Source organism: Anabrus simplex, chromosome 11 (genome assembly GCF_040414725.1).
Source record: "Anabrus simplex isolate iqAnaSimp1 chromosome 11, ASM4041472v1, whole genome shotgun sequence".
NCBI lineage: Eukaryota > Metazoa > Arthropoda > Insecta > Orthoptera > Tettigoniidae > Anabrus > Anabrus simplex.
Window position 1 is genome coordinate 41,281,919 of NC_090275.1, and position 24,527 is coordinate 41,306,445.

General features: G+C 40.1%; 1 protein-coding gene across 2 annotated transcripts in view; it reads left to right on the plus strand.

The window, feature by feature from the left end:
• Positions 1-20,717, plus strand: part of eEF1gamma (elongation factor 1-gamma) — a 72,553-nt gene extending 51,836 nt beyond the window's left edge. The window contains exons 9-11 of one of the 2 annotated variants that reach the window (XR_010861244.1): positions 6,145-6,269; positions 20,049-20,298; positions 20,460-20,717. Coding sequence is in view for 1 of the 2 variants with exons in the window: in XM_067155648.1 (XP_067011749.1) it covers positions 6,145-6,269; positions 20,049-20,204 (281 nt within the window). In the remaining variant the exon portion in view is untranslated. Of the gene's footprint in view, positions 1-6,144; positions 6,270-20,048 lie in introns of both variants that reach the window. The other variant, XM_067155648.1, reaches the window with a different exon arrangement.
• The last annotated feature ends 3,810 nt before the right edge of the window (positions 20,718-24,527 follow it).

The following is a 24,527-nucleotide window of genomic DNA, read 5'->3' on the forward strand; positions in this document are numbered from 1 at the left end:
TAATCAGCGCATGTGCAGTTGCTACTTGGTGTAAGGGACACAGATCAACTGTAGTTTCTTGGTCAGGGTGAAGGGAGGTGCCAATGTAAAGGTTTCTTTTTTTAAAAAAAAGATAATGTTTGTAATATTTTATTGATTTTTAGATTAGGCCTACAATAACTGCAAGCATGGCATTGAATTTATAACATTTGGTTAATGTTCATGCTGGAAAACAGTGCGGGGGGGGGGGGGCTGTTTGTGGACACCTGTAGAATATAGTTTGTAATTCAAAAGTACGAATAAAACGTAAAACTCACATTACCAAGAAATGATGTGTTCTTTAGATGAGCAGCACACTTATCCACACAGTGTTAGACTTTTCTTCCTTGTGAGCCCACAGAGACTGTAAAAATTGTGAACAAATTTCAGTGGTCATCCAAGACTTTATTTGCATGATATTTCAGGGTAGTTTTTTCGTGTTCTAAAATAATCATTTTAATTTGATTCCCACTGACGTGCACTATCACTGTTGACACACTGCAAAACGATCAGTCTTTCAAAATTTTCTCATGGAGCTATCCTCTTGGCTTTCATAATACGGTTCCATCTGCAGAGATATTGGAAGCCTTTGCTTGTTGGTACCAAGTGAAATCATATTCTCCAGAGCTCCCATTTAAAAAAGTTTTCTTATTACTTGAACTGGCACATTTATCAGTTTGCTCTGTTCTTGGCAAATATGGAGTTCGAAGTTGAATTCTCTAACTCAGGATATGTAGTGATGTTGTTTGAGTCATCAGTCCATAGACTGGTTTGATGCAGCTTTCCATGCCACCCTATCCTGTGCTAACCTTTTGATTTCTACGTAACTATTGGATCCTACATCTGCTCTGATCTGTTTGTCATATTCATACCTTGGTCTACCCCTACCGTTCTTACCACCTACACTTCCTTCTAAAACCAACTGAACAAGTCCTGGGTGTCTTAAGATGTGTCCTATCATTCTATCTCTTCTCGTCAAATTTAGCCAAATCGATCTTCTCTCACCAATTAGATTCAGTATCTCTTCATTCGTGATTCGATCTATCCATCTCACCTTCAGCATTCTTCTGTAACACCACATTTCAAAAGCTTCTATTCTCTTTTTTTCTGAGCTAGTTATCGTCCATGTTTCACTTCCATACAATGCCACGCTCCACACGAAAGTCTTCAAAAACATCTTTCTAATTCCGATATCAATGTTTGAAGTGAGCGAATTTCTTTTCTTAAGAAAGCTCTTCCTTGCTTGTGCTAGTCTGCATTTTATGTCCTTACTTCTGCCATCGTTAGTTATTTTACTACCCAAGTAACAATATCCATCTACTTCCTTTAAGACTTCGTTTCCTAATCTAATATTTCCTACATCACCTGCCTTCGTTCGACTGCACTCCATTACTTTTGTTTTGGATTTATTTATTTTCATCTTGTAGTCCTTACCCAAGACTTCATCCATACCATTCAGCAACTTCTCGAGATCTTCTGCAGTCTCAGATAAAATAACAATATCATCGGCAAATCTCAAGGTTTTGATTTCCTACCCTTGGACTGTGATTCCCTTTCCAAATTTCTCTTTGATTTCTTTTACTGCCTGTTCTGTGTAAACACTGAAAAGGAGAGGGGACTAACTGCAGCCTTGCCTCACTCCTTTCTGGATTGCTGCTTCTTTTTCAAAGCCCTCGATTCTTATCACTGCAGACTGATTTTTATACAGGTTGTAGACAATTCATACCTGCCAACTTTCCCGATCCAGGCGGGAGACTCCCGATTTTCGACAGTTTTTCCCGCCTCCCGAATATTCTACCTTTTCTCCCGATTTTTTGGTGAACTTCAAACATTTGTTTTCAAATCCCTCCATTTCAGCTTTTTTACGTCAGTGGCCGGAAGTCCTTCGCTCAATGGCCGCTTTCAAACGAAATATCGAAGTTTATTAATGCGAGAAATGTGCGCGTATGTGCGATGTTTATTGAAACCTGTATATCGCGACGCGCGTATCGATTGTCAATCTCGTTCTCGCGTGCTATGTTCGTGTTCGTTCACGTCAGTCTAGTCGATTCCATCCTCTTTGGTCGATTCTAGAGACTAGTCGCTTTCTTAGTAATATAGTGACATAATTTCAATGATAACGACGGGTGACCTTTCTAGAGATTTTAGAAGCCATTTGGAGACAATTCTGACTAATTTTAATTTATCTCAATATAAATAAAATGTTTTGTCTGTACATTGCTCAGAATTTAAAAAGAATGATATTTCCGTACCGGTCGTGGCCATATTAACAAGGAGAAAAAGTTTTAATTTTCCGTAATTTCTGTCTGTACGTGCGCAGGCTCATCACGAGAAAACGGCTGAAGAGAATTTAATGAAAATCGGTATATAACGTCGGGGAATAAGTTGCTACAATCTAGGCCATAAATAATGTTATTCGCGCTGAGTGAAATGGTAGTTTAGGGGAAGGCCTAAAATTTAATTCTCAAATATTTATGTTACTAGCAGTGGACATAAAAGAAGCAAAAACCCAGATATCAGAACTTCAAAACATTGCAAATAAAATTGGCCTGAAAATATCATTTGAAAAAACAGAAATTATGCCCCAAAAACCAACACAGCTAAAAGAAGTCACCATAAATGGTAATAAAATCAAAATAGTAACTCAGTTTAAATATCTTGGAGAAGTAATAACACATAACTTAAATGAAAAAATCTCAGTCCAAGTAAGAACAAATAGATTAGCTAAAGCACAAAAATTAACATGGGATATCTACAAAAAGAAATGTCTATCAATAAATACAAAAATAAAACACTACAACACAGTTATAAAACCGGAAGCTACATATGCAGCAGAAACACTCTTTTACCTGAATAAACAATCAAAGACTGACAGACTTCAGAAAATTGAAAGGAGGATTGGAAGAACCTGTATCAACAAAAAATATCAGAAAGATGGGCAGTGGCGGTTAATACCTAACAAAGTCGTGTGCAAAGAGCTAGAACCCATTACAGATACTATGCGTAAGAGGAGACTGGGATTCTTTGGACATATCATGAGGATGCAGGACTCGAGACTTCTGAAACAACTAGTACAACACAATCTCGTCTCAAAAAATACCACAACAGGATGTAAATGGATCAGAGAAGTAAGAGAGGATCTGAAGGAAATAGGCCTTAAAACAGAAGACACCAAAAATAAGATAAAATTGAATACAAAACTCAAGAATACAAACCTCCGCTTTACCCTTACACAAAACAAACCAACAACACGCACATTTTCAACTGAGGAAAGGGCACGAAGATCGGAGCGTCTGAAGAAGTACTGGGAGGACCGCAAAGCCCGAACAATCCCTTCAAAGAGACCTGAACGACGGACTGACTAAAGTGATCCTATGTGGTCATAAAAGAAGAAGAAGAAGAAATATATCATAGTACTGTGTTGCGCAAGACATGTAGAATAAGCAATTTTGACCAATTGTATCTCCTGATTTCTCCTGATTTTTCCTGATTTAAAAATCAAAATCTCCTGATTTTTGGTTTTGTAAAGTTGGCAGGTATGACAATTCTTCGTTCTCGGTATCTGATCCCTATCATCTTCAGAATCATAAATAGCTTGTTCCAATCAACATTATCGAATGCCTTTTCTAGATCTACGAATGCCATGTACGTGGGCTTGTCCTTCTTGATTCGATCCTCTAAGATCAGACGTAAAGTCAGGATTGCTTCACGTGTTCCTACATTTCTTCTGAAGCCAAACTGATCTTCTCCCAACTCAGCTTCAACTTGTTTTTCCATTCTTCTGTAAATAATACGTGTTAAAATTTTGCAGGCATGAGATACTAAACTAATGGTGCGGTAGTTTTCACTCCTGTCAGCACCGGCTTTCTTGGGAATAGGTATAACAACATTCTGCCGAAAATCGGATGGGACTTCTCCTGTCTCATACATCCTGCACACTAAATGAAATAACCTTACCATGCTGGTTTCTGACAAGGCAGTCAGTAATTCAGAGGGAATATCATCAATTCCAGGTGCCTTGTTCCTATTTAGGTCACTCACAGCTCTGTCAAAGTCTGACCTCAAAATTGGGTCTCCCATTTCATCAGCATCAACAGCCTCTTCATGTTCCAGAACCAAATTATCTACATCGTTACCTTGATACAACTGTTGGATATGCTCCTGCCATCTTTCTGCTTTGTCTTCTTTCCCTAGAAGTGGCTTTCCATCTGAGCTCTTAATATTCATGCACCTAGATTTCCTTTCTCCAAAGGTTTCCTTGATTTTCCAGTATGCAGCATCTACCTTTCCCAGGACCATACAGCCTTCGACATCCTTGCACTTCTCCTTCAGCCATTCTTCCTTAGCTATCTTGCACTTTCTATCCACTTCATTCTTTAATCGCCTGTATTCTTTTCTGTCTTCATTTCTAGCATTCTTGTATTTTCGTCGTTCATCAATCAGGTCTAGTATCTCCTGAGTTATCCACTGATTCTTAGTTGATCTTTTCTTCCTTCCTAACATTTCTTCAGCAGCCCTACTGACTTCATTTTTCATGACTCTCCACTCTTCCTCTATTGTGTTTCCTTCAGCCTTTTCATTTAGTCCTTGTGCAACATGTTCCTTGAAACAATCCCTCACACTCTTTTCTTTCAACTTGTCTAGATCCCATCTTTTTGCATTCTTTCCTTTCTTCAAGTTCTTCAACTTCAGATGGCATTTCATGACCAACAAGTTGTGGTCAGAGTACACGTCTGCTGCTGGGAAAGTTTTACAATCCAACACCTGGTTTCTGAATCTCTGCCTAATCATAATGAAGTCTATTTGATACCTTCCAGTGTCTCCAGGTCTCGTCCACGTATACAGCCGTCGTTTGTGGTGTTTGAACCAAGTATTGGCAAGGACTAAATTATGATCAGTGCAGAATTCAACCAGCCGACTTCCTCTTTCGTTCCTTTGTCCCAATCCAAATTCTCCTACTGTACTACCTTCTCCTTGGCCTACCACTGCATTCCAGTCTCCCATCACAATTAGATTCTTGTCACCTTTTACATATTGTATTAAATCTTCTATCTCCTCATATATTCTTTCAATGTCTTCATCATCCGCTGAACTAGTAGGCATATAGACCTGCACTATTGTGGTGGGCATTGGTTTGGTGTCTATCTTGACGACAATAATTCTTTCACTATGCTGGTCGTAGTAGCTTATCCGCTGCCGTATTTTCTTATTCATTATTAAACCAACTCCTGCATTTCCCCTGTTTGATTTCGTGTTGATAATTAGGTAGCCACCTGACCAAAAATCCTGTTCTTCCTCCCAACGTACTTCACTTATACCAACTACATCTAACTTTAGCCTATCCATCTCCCTTTTCAGATTCTCTAACCTACCACACCGATTTAAACTTCTAACATTCCACGCTCCGACTCGCAGAATGTCAGTATCCATCTTCTACTCCTTTTTCAAACGGCTTTGTTTCAACTATAATTTTCAATGGTTTTTTGAGAGTTCGTACTTTACCAGAACATGGCGTTATAAATAACATTAATACAGAAAAAATTAGGAAGACTGAATGTAATCACTAACGAAAGATATTACAACAAAGATATAATACAGGATTGGCGTCAAGAAGCTTGTAGGCGTGGTTGCCTGTTAATAACCTGCACATTGCACTCGTGTCTGCATGATCCTGCATCAGCAGCCACACTTGCTCTCAAGACGTTACTTGAATTTTTAATTGTATGTACAGTATGTTGTGGTTAGATTTTCGATGAGATGACATGTTTTTTGGGAAACATTGTCATGTTGACACATGCTTGAAACAAGTTTTAAAAACAGGAACGTCTTGTGTTCTGCCTGCAAAAAAAAAAAAAAAAAAAAAAAAAAAAAAAATCTAAAGTATTTCCAAACTTCAGTTACCTAATGTGAAATGAAGCTAAGAAAATGGTAGTATTGGATTTTCTGTATGCCTATTGGTTATTTCATAAACAGTCTCCTAATTAAAGTACACAAAATTTTGGGAATGGATAACTTGTCTTTCTGCGTAGAATAGTGTTATAACACAGGACCGAGAGATTCTGCAGTATTAGATATTAGATATTTTTTACTATTTGCTAATTTCAGTATACAACTTCTCTCTTGTAGGGATGTACCAAAGGTTGGATAAAATGAGAAAGAATGCCTTTGCATCAATGTGCCTCTTTGGTACAGACGACAACAGTTCCATCTCTGGTATCTGGGTATGGAGAGGCCAGGATCTAGCATTTGAGGTAAGTTCAAAAGAAAAATATTTCTTGCAAGTTTGTGTGGAATGACCCTTTGTGTGATTAGCCGTGAGACTTACTGCAGGCTTTCTACTCGGGCGTTTAAGTTTGAGTATCATGTTATGGAAATTTCACCTGAAAAATCGCATGCCAGGAAGGCTGTCTGGCCTTACACTTTGAATTAAAACAGAAGTGTCTCCTGTAACCTTTGAAATACAGTGTGTATACAAATAATCCCTGCATATATGTATTGTAACGTGTGGTAAATAAAAGCAAAACTGATAGCGCTTCTTACCTCTGTAACTAAGATTTATTCTAACATGCGCAGTCCACAGGTTGCACTCTTGAATTCTTGTAGTTGCTGTTTGTCAGCCAGAGCATTCTAATACATTTTGTTATTCTAGAGAATTTTTAGTTCTGTTAACTCTTTCGCATGGAATATCTTTGACTCACTGTCTAGCGAAACCTAGAGTAATTTGCTTGTCAGGTATAGTTGTGGAGTACCTTCACTAAATAATTTATTCTTTAAAAATCACTTAAGATATCACTTTCAAATTTTGTAACAATGGAAAATACACTATAGTTATTCTAAAATGATACGATGAGATCACCTAATTACACGCAAGAACCCTCCCCCCCCCCTGTTCAGAAACATACACCAGGAAGCATCCAATATGGTGCATAATGTTAAATTGCTTGTTCTTGAAGTCAGTCTAAATTGCTGGACATGAAGGGGCTCTTATTTTCTTGGAATTCACCCTGAATCTCCCAATTTTTCATTTTCGGGATCAGTCGAATGAAGATATTTAGATAGGAAATCGTGCTTCCTCTCGGTCATACAAACTATAAACAATTTTTGACTGAATGGGATTGGAGGATAAATTGACATTAGTTGGAATAGGCTATTATGTAATTAAGTAGAGGCTCATAGTCCGAAACAGAATTAACTGAAGAATTAAAACTGATAATTATTTTTTATAAGTAGGCCTAATATTTTAAAAGGAGGCGGTACCTGAATGAACATGTCCTGTGCCGTATTTCGATTGCTCTGATTCATATTCTGTCCCAAATGCTTCCTATACCATTTTGTTATCATAGCTACAACTTCAAACTCGCTACCATTGCATTTGTCAACATATTGATCTAATTTGTAACGAATATCCTCCGCATTCAACTGGTTATGAGCAGCCATGTTGCTGCAATGTGTTTACATTCAGTCAGCTGTCTGTTCAATCTAAGAAAACGTATAAAAGAACACTTTATTTTAGAATTCCGTGCATGCCAGTAGTATCTAGGAAGCATAGGGAATTCAGTGGTTCCAAAAATTATATGTTTAGCAGACAGATTGCAGAGGAAGTCGGTTTGAAAGTCGAGTACGCTTTACTACGCAACCCGCGGGAAAGAGTTAATGAAGTGATTATCACTTCCAAATAAATGCACTACATAGTTTCCAATATTGCCTGTAGTTGCCCTGATGTTCCCTGCCTGTCTTTGTCGTTTTCCACTCTGGCACATGCACCCGGGGGAGGGGCTTGCAGACGCTCAGACCTTGGCTCCGTTTCAAAACTTCCTTCACGGTAGAGACAAGTCTGCGGCTCGCCACAACACAGCTCCTAAACTCTACTGGCCATACTTCACAACTACAGCAGTAACTCCACAACTCTGCAATGCATTCACTCAACTGAACTCCACAGTACTAACTGTACAGACGCAGAACTCTGTACTTCATGGCAGTAGTGACACATTTCTTGGTATAGTAGAAGTCCGTTATAGCGAGAATTCATAACAGCGAAAAATTTACTCGTTATAACGGATTGTCGTTATATCCGATTTTTGTATAAAAGTCAGAAAACCTTTCATGCACTTTAAAATCGATATGAAACGGCAATCAGTCTGTTCAAAACTTGCGTTTCCGTAGATGATATCCACACTACGGCTTACTTGTTTATTTTTCGTAATCCAATACTACGTGAAAGTGTGTGTTTAATTTCATTCTGAAATAAATATAGTACCGTATATCTGAGTCCAAGATGAACCCCACTTTTCCCTTCAAAATATTTTAATCAGGCTCAAAAAGAAGTTTGTAAAATCATACGAATGCCTTGTCTTACAGTAGGCCTACGCATTTTTAGACTATTTTTAGTCGCCGAACATTGACTTTCGTCACGCCGTATTTCTTTATTTTTGGCGGCTGCACAATTATTTATTTCCGCGGGTTTAAGGACCATTGGCATCATAATACCGAAGAGAACTCGTTGAAAATTTTCCGGCTATACCTATTCCATGCATCTCTACAATACAACGATCCATCAGGAAATTATTCTTGTTGTCTCTAAAACTGTTAACTTTTACGCAGCGTCAGATATAACCGGCTGCCGCTACACGCACGTCTCGCTTGCCGGGTTCGGCCAAATTCAGCAGCTAGTGATGTATTGTCCTAATCACGAACGTTGAAAGTCAACGAACGAGTTTATTGCGCCACGGTATGGCCATTCCGCCCTTGCGTTTTTCGTGCACATACCTCACAATTTCACCTTCGACTTCTTTATAGCATCCTTGCATTTTTTGTACTGTACGCATTTTTTAGCTCTTTGCCTTCACACTAACGCCAAATATTGGCTTTAGTTAGGCCTATGCCGTATTTTCTTGCGGTTGCACAATTATTCTACATTTCCGTGTGTTTAATAAACATTAACTTACAATTGGCATCATAATATCGACTAGATCCCGTTGAAAATTTGCCGGCAATACCTTTTCCACGTATCTTTATAATACGACTATCCATCACGAAAATATTCCTGCTGTCCATAAACGCTTAATTTTACTAAGCGTCAAGTACAATAGACGCGTTATGACTCTGCCACTGAGTAGCCATGGCTTTTCTAAGAATTTGAAGGGTCGCATGCTTTGATGCCATTCTGCAGATTTGAGAAACACACAGGCTCTGTACAACCGGTTGTCGCGGCTAGAGATGTGTAGTAAAGAGGCAGTCGTTTATTGTCAACGAGTTCTGTGCGCGTGTGAAAAGAAGCAGCGTTGTTACTGCGGTAGTTGTCAGTGGTATCCATTAACTTACTGTTAGGCCGCGAATGCAACAACCTTTGAGTTTTCGCACGAGATTCTGAGGAAAAAAAGTGTTGGATTCGGAGAAATACGGTATCACACCAGAGATTTCTGTGGGAAACACCTCAGCCTTCTTCAGTCACCTAACCATATATTTAGCCTATCATGAAAACATATTTGAAACACATGTAGAGAAACAACCTCCTCGCGAAAAATTTACATGTAAATAGCCGTAACTAGACGCGAGAAGATACTAAATATCCTCTGAAATCAGTGATGTACCATACTCTGCCATATCTTGAGGTGTATTGCATTCTTACTTAATTTCCGTATATAACATTAAAATTAAGATATCCTTTACTTCAGCCTTTATTTTTAACAAGTTAACAACTGCTATCGGCCACGTTATTTACGCATTTATTACGAAAACGTGTTTTCCTCTTTCATTTCAAATTTTCCTTAGAGTACAGCAGTCAATGGGTATTACCAATAAACTCCAACATTGCCTTTGAATGTCAATGAAAGAGCTCGCAAATGCACAAAGTGAGAAAACTATACCGTACCGAAGATGATCGATAGCATTATGTTGCAAACGTTTCAGTTTTCTTATTCAAACAGCGTCACGTATCCTAACTTAACCGTACTATACGTATGATGAAAACGCACTTCAAGCGCCAGTAGAGAAATTATACCTTTCTCGCTATAAATTTTCATAATAGCCTTTCCGTAATTTAACCAGACGCGACAAAAAAATAAACTAACCTCTGAAATCAATTAAGGACTCTGCAATATCTCAAGGTGTAGCCCATTCTTACTTAATTGCAGTATTTAGCCTCAAAATTAAGTGGTCGTTTAGTCAGCCTTAATTTTAACGAATTAACAACCGTTATCGGACACGTTATTTACGCATTTATTACGAAAATATGTTCTCTTTCATTTCGAAATTTATTTACGGAACTGTCGACGGATATTACTAATCGACGCCGACATCGCCTTTGAATGTCGACGGGAGAAATCGCTAGTGCACATAACGAGGAAACGATGCCGAAGGTAATCGATCGCATGCAATATCATCGCTGGGGTGCATAACGGAAAAAATTGTGCGCGCTTAATCGCTCGTAATAACGGATGCACCAGTGATAGAGTTCTCGCTGTAACCGAAGGACGATACACAGTTTAATATAGGAATTTTGAAGGGACAGAAAAATGTCGTTGCTATAACGGAGTTCTCGTTATATGCCATACTCGCTATAGCGGACTTCTACTGTACTTCATGGCAGTACTGACTCTGAGCCCCAGCACACTGAACAGAATTTCAAACTGAAGCCACTCACTAATCACCTGTCCTGCTTACATAAATCCTAAAGCAGCTTGCGGACAATCCAGAATTTGGAAGCAGCATGAACCCAAACACCGAACCAATGCCTGCGTGTCGTCTCGTTCAAGGTGGCGACCAGTCATTCTCCCGCACGTGGGAGTGTGCTGTCACAGTAATTCATGGTCGAAGAGTGTGATGAGAAACGTTGCTTAATAAGCTAGTGTTTTGAAATATACGGCTTCAACCAACAATTCAACATTATATGTTAATAGTTTCATGGGCCCCAGTTTTTCATGATCTCTTAGTTTACTCACCATTTTCTCTAATTGTTCGGTGACATGGTATAGCTTCTTGTGTACGTCGGTGTTACAATCCTAGCCATTGCTTGTGGAAGTATTGTAATAGTCATGACCAGAGGTCTGATCCCTCACCAGTTTCCCAGAACAAAGTAGTTTGCTAGACTTCTAAAGCTTGTTCTAAGTTTCCTATAGGGTCTTGAACTACTGTATAATCTCGTACCACCCGCACTGTTTTTTCTAAAATATCGCTTCCAAAATTGGGTGCGGGGCTTATTTAAAATTTTGGGAAATTTATCTTTCCGAATGCGCGTGAATCGGGCATCACCGCTGGCGCGGCTTGGCAACAATATTCTCTCCGCTCTCAGTATATGCTACTTCCGCGCTTGGCATCAGTCTCGCGCACGTTCTCGGAGTATCAACATGAATTCCACAAAGCGTTTGCGATCTTTTACTGCGAGTGAGAAACTGAAAGTAGTTTGGGAAGCTGAAATTATTGGAAATCGTGTAGCCGGTAGGAAATATGATATTCAAGAGTCCTGTATTCGCGATTGGAGAAAGAAGAAAAATGTGCTATTAACATGTGGTGATCGTAGAGTGTTTCGTGGACTGAGTGTACTGTTTCCAACAATTGGGGGGGGGGGACTTGATAAATTTGTGACAGAAAGGCAGGAATTGAGATAGGGTGTGTCAGCTAAAGGCATTAGAGATCGCAAAAGGAACTTTCGATGGAAGGGTTTAAGGCAAGCTGTGGGTGAGTTTTCAATTTTTTATAAAAGAAATGGGTTGAGCGTACGAAGGCGTACCTCAATTTCACAGCGTCTTCCCGGTGCCTACGATGAGAAGTTGTCGTTTCAGCATCACATAATTCGGTTGCGGAAGGAAAATGCAAATTTGCTTTCCTAAATTGGCAATGCAGATCAGATGCCAGTCTTTGAAATGCCAGTGGACAGGGCTGTGAATGTTGAGGGTGCGAAAATTGTTACCATTAGAACAGGTGGTAATGAAAAACAACTGTGTTCGGTAATGTTGTTTATTCTCGCTGACGGAACCAAATTGCCGTCGTACATAGTTCTCAAGCGGAAGACTCTTCCTAAAAATGTACCCACTGGTGTTATTGTCAGAACGCCGGCTGGATGGACAGTTCGCTTTTGAAAGACTGGCTAAAGTGTGTGTGGCAACGTCGCCCTGGTGCGTTATTGGCACAAAAGAGCTTGCTTGTTCTTAACAGTTACCGCTGCCACACAACAGACGCTTTGAAGAAACATATCAAGGATGGGAAAACCGACCTAGCACTCATTCCGGGCAGGATTACATCTATGCTACAGCCGCTGAATGTCTGCCTGAACCGTCCATTTAAAGCAGCCTTGAAACAGCTCTATACAGAATGGATGGCGGCTGATGATCACGCACTGACGCCAACTGGTCGCATTCAGCGCCCGGAAGTTCAGCTGCTATGTTCGTGGATTTTGACGCCATGGAATCCCTGGAGACCTCATACGAAAGAGCTTCAGGAAATGTAGCATTTCTAATGCTATGGATGGCAGCGATGACATTATTTTGTGGGAAGGTGATGGTGGTGAAAGTTCCGAAGTTGGTGCTGATAATGATGAATGAACTCGTTGGATGTCGTTCTGGTAATGTGTATTTACTTTTATTTGTATTTTCTAATCACTTGATGTGTGTTAGTAACGATTTTAAATAATTTTGACTTCACTTTTTCTTAAAATTTTGTTCTTTCAAATTAAGGGTGCGGGTCTTTTTCAATGGCGGGTGGTATTCGGGATTATACGGTTATTGGTTGATTGCCAGTTTTGAATTCATGCTACATGTACCTCCAAGGACAAATTTCATAGCTGACTTTCTACTCTCTTCAACCTCAGTAAATTGACACATAAAGAAGTCTCTCCACTCAACAGTCCCAGAATGTTTTTTCCATGTATCCAAACAATAATTTTAAGGCCCCATTGAATTAACGTTCCCTTACTGTTATGATTTTCATCTGCCTGATCTTTCTCTTGGGCTTGGCTTGTAATAAGCCCTAAACGTTTCCATATGCTATGGAATTTTCACATTAGTGACACACCCTCAAGCTGGATGGGAAATAACTGGACTTCCCATTTAATACTAGAGAAATAAATCTGGCAATCTGGAGGTGTTGGAACTTTCATATAGATTTTTAATATTGTACAAAATAGGGGGGCATCGGAAACTCAAATTACTGGCAATGTTAGATACTTTTACCTTAATTTCCTTAACCTTTATTGTTACTCATTTTCTGTTTTAAAAAAAAACCTTTCTCAAAGGCAGATATGCACCTATTGCATATTTTGTAACGCAGAAAGGTAGAGAGACTTGGCAGTGAATACTACTGTGGTACTGTGTTCAGGCATTTTACCCAGATTCTTGCCATACAGTGTTAAATTTAGTGATGGAAGATGACCACTTAAATGTAGCATACTGCACTCTGTAGATGTCATTTAAGTAATCTTGAGTTGTGTATCTGGTATTTTTTTTAAATGTTAATTTATTTTTTATTGTTGCAGATGGTATATGATCTTAGGCATGTAAGAAAGGGTTGAGTACTAAGAAATATGGGAATGGATGAACTGTACTGCTCAAAAGCCGGCCTCACACCGCTGGGTTCCTTCGTTCAAATCCCGGTCACTCGATGTGAGATTTGTGCTGGACAAAGCGGGACGGGTTTTTCTCTGGGTACTCCGGTTTTCCCCGTCATAATTCATCCCAACTCCCCCCCCCCCAATATCATTTCATTTCATCCGTCATTAATTAATCATTGCCCTAGAGGAGTGAGACAGGCTTCGGGAGTCGGCACAGATCCTATCCTCACTGCTAGATGGGGGCTTCATTCATTCCATTCCTGACCTGGTCGAATGACTGGAAACAGACTGGGGATTTTCAGGCTGCTCAAAAAAGAAATTAGATAAAGCCTTCATATTTTCTCAACTATATTATACGAATGCATGGTGGGACAAGGATTGGCCTGTTATGGCAATAAAATGTCCTGTTGACATAACAGAGGGCTCCACTGCCATCCAAATTGGCAGGCAACTTGTCAATTGGAAGGTACAACTGTCTCAATTCAATGTATGTGCAAAGGTTAGTCTGTGTGATGTATAGTGTTAACAAACCATGGTTGATCGTGTGGACCAAGGTAGACAACGGAAGTAGTTTTAACAAATGAAGCACTTGCACTTCTTCATGAAGGCTACTCAGAGGTGCATTGTTGACTGCTAGGGTTTGGTTAGAATACGATTTGGTATCTGTGGTAACATTTCCAGAAGACTGGAAGTGTTAGACACCCTGGCATGGACTGCAAAAGAAAAAAAGGAGAAAAAAAACACCTCAAGGGAGGATTGTTTTATGCATCTGCAAGCTTGCGGAATCTGCCAGGCTACAGGACGAGTCCTGGAAGTTGGTTTACAAATCAGCCGCTCCTTCTTGGCCAGTGCAATTCACAGGCGCAATTGTCTCTCCACACATAGCGAACCTGCAAGTTTCTTCCCACTACAGTAACCAATACATTTGACGTGCGCAGTGATCTCCCCGCGTAGGGCATGCACATAATTGTCTGTTCTCTCCTCGAGCTGACAGTGTGCGGACAGCAGAGTAACGCGAGCAGTAATAGTGAATAGTGGTTCATTTTTACTTTCTCACAATGCCTCGTGTTCATTCGAAGCCAGCGTCGAAAACGTTGCATAGTCAATCACGTGAAATCTTTTTGAATGTACACGAATTTATGAAGAGAGAAGCAGCCCCCAGTGAAGTGATGATCTCTTTGAAGAAGGTTCAAGAAAGGGTCGTAATCGTGACTAGTGTGTCTGAACTCACACTAACGCAATAAAATACAACAGGTTTTCAGCCATCGGCCAACACATGCAAGATTATAACCATAATTTCACCAATATTGAACAAGACATGGACATCCTCGTATTAGCAAACAAGGGCCCTTTACTCAACATAATGAAAAATTACTACATACACCTAGACCAATACTTTAATGCCAGTCACAATCTCAATGAAATCTCAGAGAAACCCAACATACTCTTCGATCTATTTATCACGTTCCTCAGAAACAATAATGCAGCCAACCTAAACTCAATCCTAAATTTAATCAAAGGTACTTTTCCAAGACAGTTACACTTTCTCCCGCACCCTTCAGCCCCACCTTAAGCCCTCTTCCTAAGCCATATTTCATTTCAATACAAGAACTTACTGATTTCCATGATTATAATTTTTACAACACCCCATTTATACTTTATTCTTTGTTAAAAACCTCTTAGTATGTATATTCCTTGTATTATTAACTATTACCATAACATCTCATTTCACTTGTTATTCTTTAAAATAACATTTTCTTAGGATTTCGCCACAAATGATCTTTGCTCCAATACGGCTGATGATGACCCCTAGATGGGTCGAAACTAGTTCTGTGTAATTTGTAATTTTGTGAATATATTGTAGTATTGAAAAGGTGGAAACGTTTACGTTGTTATTATTATTACTTATATATTATTCTCAGTTCAATACGGACCAAAAACATGAAATTCATAACCATCAATGAACTCATTCAGACGGATTATTAGGAAAAAGGAAGCTAGTGAACAAACTGAGGTGGATTATTAGTGAAAGGGAAGCTGATGAAGAAACGGGAATATCATTTGGAACTCCTAGGAAAAAGCATGCAGTAAGGAAACGCATCACTGCGCGTGGACGACTTTGACATGTCTGTGATTCGTGCTACAGTGCATGACTTATCTTGTAGGGAAATCTGCGCCAACAATTGGCAAACTCCTTCGTAGACTTCAGACTGAGGATAGCATGCAAGTTTACAGGTGGGTTTTTTTTTTTTTTTTTTTTTGCTAGAGGCTTTACGTCGCACTTTCACAGATAGGTCTTATAGCGATGATGGGCGGAACGAGCTTCAGCCCGTGTACGGGGCGAGGCCCCACACTTCATAGATTGTCACACCTTTTCTCAATGTATATCTTTCTAATAAAAACAGCAGCAGAGAGGGGGGTAACCCTCTCGTGGCGCCCCATCGCCTCCGCTGCCAACCCTGCCGACGCTCCTTCCAGGGACGTTCTGAAGTACTTACACACGCCCCCGGGTCTCCTATAAAGGGACCGGGGCGACCCTGGAAGGACGTCAGTACAGATGGAGCCGTGGAGGCCACGGGACGACCACAACTCTGTTCCAGACGTCGGGTGGTCTCTGGAGGTGGCAGACCCATCAAAGACCGCTGGAGAGTGCCGGCTGGTGACGGTGACGGGCTCCATTGCTAGCTGTGGCTATCTCGCCCCCCCCCCCGGCCGTCCGGAGCTATGTGGTGGCTTTCGCCCCCCCCCCCCCCCCGTGTGCCGCGGCCCCGTCCTCAGGCTCGACCGCGACTGACCGGAACTGGGCGAACCACGGGCTGGAAGGAAAACCCTTCCGGGACCCATGCGAGGGTCTCGGGGGTGGCCTGGTCGAGCTGGATCGCTTGCGCCCAGCCTTTGCTGAGCGCTACATAAAGGAGGTTGGCTCTCGTCGCGAAGTAGGCGCGCTGCGCGCTGTCCAGATGCTCCCAAGCGGATAGTCCCCAGAGAACGGACTCTATATCGTGCTTGTCTTGCCCGGCAGGTAGAAGGAGCTGTTGCTGTAGAAAGCAGGTCAACTGCAAGACCTTGGCTTGGCCTGGATTGACCCACCCTGCCGTCACGTCGGTTGGACGTAGTTGGCGCCATACTGAAGCGGGAGCTGGCTGTTGCTGCTGGTCCAGTCGCTCTGGTGGTTGTTGATGTTCCATCACAGTGGTCTCGTGACTCGGGTCCGATTCGTCGTAGCCCTCGAGCTGTTCCAAGCGCTGATTGAAGGCTGTTTGCTGGACCGAGAGGTTTTGCACAAGGTTGCAGATCTCTTGAAGTGCTTGAAGAGTAGTCAGATCCGTTGTTGCAGTGGTGATTCGGGGTGTGTGATCAGCCTCCTCGTCCACGTGACGTTTCTTGGATGTCTCGCGACTGTGTGCGAGGTTTCTGTGCTGGAGTCCGCTTGGTTTCTGGAAAGTTGTCCGGTATAGTTGTTTACTTCGACATACCCAGCTGTGGAGGCTCGAAGTAGCGCCTGCAGGGCCTACTTGGTGGGACATAATCTCGTTTAGTTGCCTGCTCCCTCCCTGGCTCAAGACTGCTGCGTGAGAAACAAGCTGCAAGGAATGTTTTATCACAGAACTAACAGGTTTTGTGCAAATGTTATTGTGTAATATTATATACTTTCGAATAGATCACTAGGGGGAAGTACAAAAGGGGTGTCATTATTGAGAAGGGAGGTGCATGCTTTGGACTTGGCGGGAAATTTTTCTCAGTGGAGGGTGATTGCTGATAATCCACTTCAAAGGTTGGCACCTCTGTCATGATAATCAAACTTTTATATTGTGGTTTTCTTTTAGCAGCCCTTATATTCGGCCTATTTCGGTATTGTTCACAAACAAGGAAATGAGTTGGCTCTGTGTTTCACATGTATTTCAAAGTACAGAATAAGTTATGGGCATTACCCCTTTTTAAGAAGTTTCCTGCTTAAGTTTTTTTTGCGATCCCTTGAAAATCTTCTTAACAGAGTTTCACTGTATAGTTGGTTTTAGTTACTCTTTTATCCCGTTTGTTTCATTTCATCAACTTCTCAGGTGAGGTTCACGCCAGGAAGGGCATTCGGTCGTAAAAACTCTTTACGAAGATTAGTCTAGCTTCATATTCAACCCCGTGCAATATTAATGAAAAGAACGTTATGGTCAAGTCGTTTGTCAGCTGAGCAGTAGGCCTGCTGCACAGTAAACCTGATCATGGTATAATTTGAATTTTAGTCTTGTGCCGCCAACTTCCCTGCTACTGGCACATCGTCGTTCCAAACGAAGTCCTCTTCACTGCCATCTTTGTTATGCACTGCCATCGAGAACATTTAAGTTTCCATCTTTTTGAAACTTTTAAAAATAGTTTCGTTCGGTAGATTTACTGACATTAAAAGAAATCCTGCGGGATGAAATTCTGGCACTTTGGCGTCTCCGAAAACCGTAAAAGAGTAGTTAGTGGGACGTAAAGCAAATAACATTATTATTAAAAGCCAGACCTTCATTTTTTAAAAGCATATTTCATGCTTGTTCTCTACATTTATCACATCAGGATTTACCTAAACAGCTGCAATTGAGATAAGAGAGACCACATTGTATAGGTTAGGTATGCATACCTGCCAACTTTTACTGTTTATCTGTAGTGTTTATGGAAATTGCAGCATTTTACGGATGGAGGGTGTCATTTTAAGACTTCGCGAACAGAGCGAAACAAAGAATTTGCGGAGCTGAGCCTGTTGACACCGAAGATTCACATTGAGGAACTGCTATCCCAGCTTTAAATTAAATTCGAGTGACGACACAGACATTACACAGGTAAAAGTACCAATCATATCAAAGAATGATTTGACTGTCGTGGACTTGCCTTCAACACATGTAAACAATCGATGGGACGGAAGTGGGGTGATTGGAATGTTAACGTTTCAAATTTTTGTTTTGCGTGAGTCTTACTGATGGCCCTTTTCAAAAGTTGGCAGATATGGTTCAGGAGTGCCCGGATGGTGCTAGAAATTCCATGAAGAAAAGAATAAAAAACAGGAAAACATGCCACATTTATGTATACCTACAGGTGTGGCGGTAATGCGTTTTATTATCATGTTTGATTTTGTACGTTCGTTGTCTCCCCTTTTTATTATTGCATGGTATGTTTTGTTTGGCATCTCTGAAAATCATGAAAAGTAGTTAGTGGGGACACAAAATCAATATTATTATTTGTTAGGTATGTTGCAGAGTAAAACAATTCTTATGAATGGATTGTTTTGATCACATTTTGAACCTACTTTTCTCCAAAAAATTACGTATATTGGCCCAAGTTATGAGATATTGAACAATCGCTTTGTTAATGATCTTGCCTGCTATATTAATAGTAGCAACTGTGAATATTGTTTAACTAAAGTAAACTCTTTTCCTCATCCTGAAGTGGTGCAACTTTTTTAGGCATGGCTCAAGTGGAGGGGAGCTGCATGCACCATTTTTCTTGTGTATCAACCTTCCTTCTTTAAATCTGACAGTATGGTACTGGGGATCGAACTCAGCCCCCTCCTGAATGGCAGCTAATTGTGCTAACCATTTCGCTGGCAGACGTTCTTAACTATAAAGAAAACACGTAGCATGATAGCGTGCTTGCATTTCTGGGTCGGACATGAGAACTACGAAACACGGATGCACCGCATGACTTTGACGCGTTTGATTTGCGCGGGTCGTACGGACAAAACTATTTGTGCAATGTCATTGGAACTGCAGTAAGGATGGTACCCGCTTTGAAGCGGAATCATTCTGTGACTACGTTGGATGTTCTTGTATGCAATATTTTTTTTTCCGTGTTCTTTGTCTCGGCAAAAGCCAGAAGCGGGGGTCTAATACACGAGCAAATACGGATTGTTCTTAATTGTTGCAAAGGTGGTGATTTGTTTTCATGTCACTGTAGGTTTAGGTTTGAACATGTTAAAAAAGTGAATTTCTCTTTTGAGCAGTGTTGTTTCATCTCACTCAAAAGTATTGATGTGACTGGAAAAGTTTACTTCAGACTGTCATAAACCAGAAAATTATAACAAATTTGTAGGATGGGTTCCATGGCATGATTAAGGTGATGAGCATCTTCTTTCAGTCTTTATATTAAAAATATTGGAAAGGAACTAATGTTGCCGATATTTGTTTTTCTTTTTCCTATATTTATCTGCTCTTTTTATTGTACACTGTCCACATCAAGGTGGAAAATCTGTTGACTCTGAGTGTTGATGCCTACCCTGTCGACGTTGGGAACCTTGTCGGGGTCTAAGAAAACTGGGATTGATGGGGGGAACGTGTATTCAAAGACAGCAGTGTTTGAAGATGGGGAGATTGTCCTTGTTCTTCAGTGTTTTCACGTTTGTACTGTCACATCTATCTGTTGCTCCCTCTTCCCATGCTCACCTATTGTGTGCTCCTTATCTTGTTCCTATCTCTTTCAAACTTTATGTATTTCATCTATACATTTTCTTTTACAGCTCTCTCCAGACTGGCAGGTCGATTACGAATCATACCAGTGGACTAAGCTCGATGTCAAGAGTGAAGACACCAAGAAACTTGTTCAACAATATTTTGCATGGACTGGCACAGATAAAGAAGGTCGCAAGTTTAATCAGGGCAAAATCTTCAAATAGTTGACAGTGGTTACTGAAAGAACATTACGTATGCACCAAGGATCATACTTACCAGTTTCTCAGCTTTTACTATCTTTCCTTCAGTAGAGCATTGGTGAGAGGATAAAATGTTCCCATAATACTTCTGTTAACAAGTCATCAGTGACTAATATTATTGAAATCTTACAAAAGTAATAGTTTTATTCCATGGAAATTTGTTTCTATTTGAAACTTGTCCATTGATATTAATGTGTGCAATCTGGTCTTGTATTTCAGGTGTCACTGGATTTAGAATTTTATTCTAGATTTGGTGATGAGTGAAATGAAACTTATAATTTGATACTGTACCAGAAATGAGATTTGGCAATTATGGTTTTTGGTGGTGTCGCAAGCGAGCTAGGACCAATCCTATCGAACTGTACGTTGAATGTCGACTACAACATTTTTATTTTCATTCGCATAATGTTAATAGGGTGGTAAATTATGACTGTAATATGTTAAGAAAAAGAATACACGGAGTGAAGATTCTTAAAATCCTGTGCATTTATTTTAACCTTAAAATGCCTCGGCTTTCTTTTCCACCCTTCAGAATGTGTGATAACTTCTTCCAAGAGATTGTACAGATATTTGTCGGTAATGCCGTAGTATTGGTGTTTAGATTCTTGTTGGTACAGTAGAACCTCGATTATCCGTTTTCCCGTATTATTTGTGGTCCCCGAGCATCTTAATTAAATCACGTAAAAATACCGCATTGTCTGTTCCTCGAAGAAACGATTTCTCGGATCAACCGTCCAGAAATTTTTGTCCCATCAACGCTAGATCCTCGATCATGCGTTTTTCAAGAAACTGTATCTCACGAAAGGACAGCTATGGCATACAGGTCTTGGTGTTAACGTTCTGTCATTGCGGTAATTTGAGGAAGTACTATACTGGAAAAACGATCGGCGGTGAACTTGCATAAGAGACCATCTTAGCATCACATTTGGGTGGTATTGTTTAGAGAATCCAAATCATAAAGCAGTGTGTCCACAATCCACAACAGTTGGAAGGAGACTTATTTCAACAGCTCTACTTGAAGACGGAACGAGTTTCGTCAAATGTTCATACTTGCAAAATGTCTGCATTATGTCCACTGTTAGACGTTTATTTATTTTATTTTATTTTTTTTTTTGCTTTTTTCGAGTGTATTGCTTAACATTTTTTTGGCACTTCACTCAGGGCACTGAATAGCCACTGAAATTTCAGCCAGGAATCGAGACTGCTCCTTAAAAAACACAAATTTAGTATTTTAATTCTATCATATACAATTATGTTATAGAGACCTGAACAGATGTTGCACCTTACATACAGAAAGCCATGGAAGGTTCTGGGATTTCCTATTACTGTTCTGGTCTGAATATAAGACTGGGAATTTCAAGTTTTTGTTAACCCTTTACAGGGTGTGGTACAATAATGTACCACCTTTTTGTATTAACAATATCATGTATGTGTCTTGGTACAAGTGTGTATAGAATGCATGAGATGATGTACCAGCACTTGTGGATTGTGCTGCTAGCTAGTTTGAGGTCTAGGAACCCGCTGTTCTCTCTCCAGTGGCATGCGATTGTGAAGTGGTACATACAAGTACCGCGCCCGTTTGGAGGTCTACTTGTGAACGTGTCTTTGTGTTTGTCTTCGCTTTACAACTGAATTTCGAAGAACTGTTCCAAGGTATGTACACTTTTGTTAAGATAACTACACACATATATACGAAATAGTATTATATTACTTTTGAATACTTAGGTATTGCAATATAAATATGGTGAAATACTTAACCTGAAAATTTAACACAATATTACATATTCTCACAATAAAATTTGGAGAGATAGTTACAAAATTAATGGTGTAATAGTGAAGTCAGTCCTTTACCAATAAATTTACGCATAATTACCTTTCGCAATTATTAGCCAAATGATAATACAACGAATTTAGTCAAGTTATGTCATGGTACTTTTGCTTTGGTAGGTCATTAAGGGTCTGTATACAGATGTAGATCTTTTGATCTCAATCTCCGAAAACCAAGCCTACGAGTCGGATGATGGAGATGGTGCTGAAGATGGTATTCCAGTAATACCATCCCATTCACGATGTAAGAGGCAGAAAAACAAGTTTTATTTTGCCCACCCTGTGGTTGATTTTGGAGCACTGTTAAATGCTGGTTCTAGCTCATGGTACCTTACACAAAGTAAATAACCTGTACCATACACAGACATCAAAACATCTCTTGTGGTCTGTCTGTGTATGATTAGCAGGCAATTGTTCTACACCATCAGATCCGTATTGACACAATTGCAACACATACGAGATCCTACCTTACTAATTAGTAGTGACCTGCGTTTTTTGCATTTGCGATAACACTAACTTTAAAAAGGGAAATAGTTACCTATACATACGTTGTTAACAATTCGAAAACTGGACAGATTTATTTTGCGAAATAAAACTAAATGAGACAATAACGTGAATATATACATGCAGAAGTATTGTCCAGTACTCATCATTAACAGAAATGTCGATTCCGCACTAATGCAAAAAGTGGAAGTCTATTCCGTTCTTTAAAAATGATTGATCACAAAAGGGTACAGTGAACTTCAGGAACAAACCAATCAAATTGCGAGATGGAAAAATAAATATTGTGAAAGTTCTGATTAGTTTGCTTGAGTCGTCCTGAGTTAGTTGCAGAACTCTCCAATCAGTGTGGTAAGCATGTGCTAATGTTGACTGTGAACGTTTCTCTTCTTGCTACTCAGGAGTACTGAGTGACTTGCGCTGTAACAGGAAAGTGACAATGTTCTCCTTTGACAGTTAGAAAAAAAATTCTTTTTTCATATTATGCCTTCTTCAGTGATGACTGAATGATCAAGATATGCGTGTCTTCAAATAAAACTACATGTTGTTCTTCAATAATTTATTTGCCTGAAAAAATACCTTTAAAATCCTAAAATATGATAACATGATTAAAAAACGCGAAATCTTAAAAAAAAAAAACACCCTGATTTCCACCAAAAAATGCAACTAAAATGCAGGTCCCTACCAATTATTTTAATACCACACAGCAAATGTTGACATTAACCACTTAAAAGAGGTAATATGATTAAGCTTTAACCAAGACATTCGACTCCAGTGTGCTCTTAAGGACAAATTTACATTAATTTCTTTTTTTTTACAAGCTGCTTTTACGTCGCACCCACAGATAGGTCTTATGGCAACAATAGGATAGGAAAGGGCTAGGAGTGGGAAGTGGCCGTGGCCTTAATTAAGATACAGCCCCAGCATTTGCCTGGTATGAAAATGGGAAACCACGGAAAACCATCTTCAGGGCTTGCCAACAGTGGGGTTCGAACTCACTATCTCCCATATGCAAGCTCGTTATCATTATGGTTTGATTCTGGTCCGTATTGACATATCTAATACACCACTGAAAATCGCTGGTCTTGTCAATACTACATATAAAAAGCAAACAGTTTGATCTTGGTTCACGGTAAACCTACCTAGAATTTTAGAGCACTGGCCTTTGGTCCAGAGGGTCCTGGGTTCAATTCCTGACTGTATCAGGGATTTTAAATTTCAATGGTTAATTCCAATGGCTCAAGGTCTGGTGTGTGTGCTGTCTAGTGATGGGCAACGCTCTCGCTCGAGACTGACGTCGCATATCTCGAGACCGATCCTCCTGTAGTGCAAGCTGTGCAACGTACCAGAAACTACGACTGTAAACTTGATAGTGTATCATTCGCAGTTATTGCGTGAAATAACGTTCTCATATGAAAACGTGTGAGCTAATACATTTTGTCAAAAGCCTGGAAAAGTACTGCACGTTCAACTAGGAGCCCCCTAATACCATTAACGAAAGTGAAAACAGAATGTCAGTATCTTAAACTGTTCACGACTTATTTGGGGTGGGCATCTTAGATGAATAACAATGCATAATTTGTGAATAACTGTAGATAGAATGTACACCTACTTGGATACTAGAGGCGTGCATTATTCGAACCTGAGATGGGGAAGATGTGTTTTGCTACATATGCAACCCCCATTACACGAGTGGAACGTGTAATCTAAAATGCCCGACTTTGCTCCAATTCTTTCAGCAGAGGTGATGGCAATGCTCTCGAGACCGATTCTAGTGTGCTGCGAGCTGTGCGACGTCCCAGTAACTACGAGTGTAAGCTTGATAGTTATCATCAGCAGTTCTCGTATGGAAACGTGTGTGACGACAAATTTTGCCAAAAGCCTAGGAAAACCCTGCATGTTGAACTATAAGCTCCTTAATAACATTAACGAAAGTGAAGACAGAATGTCAGTATCTTA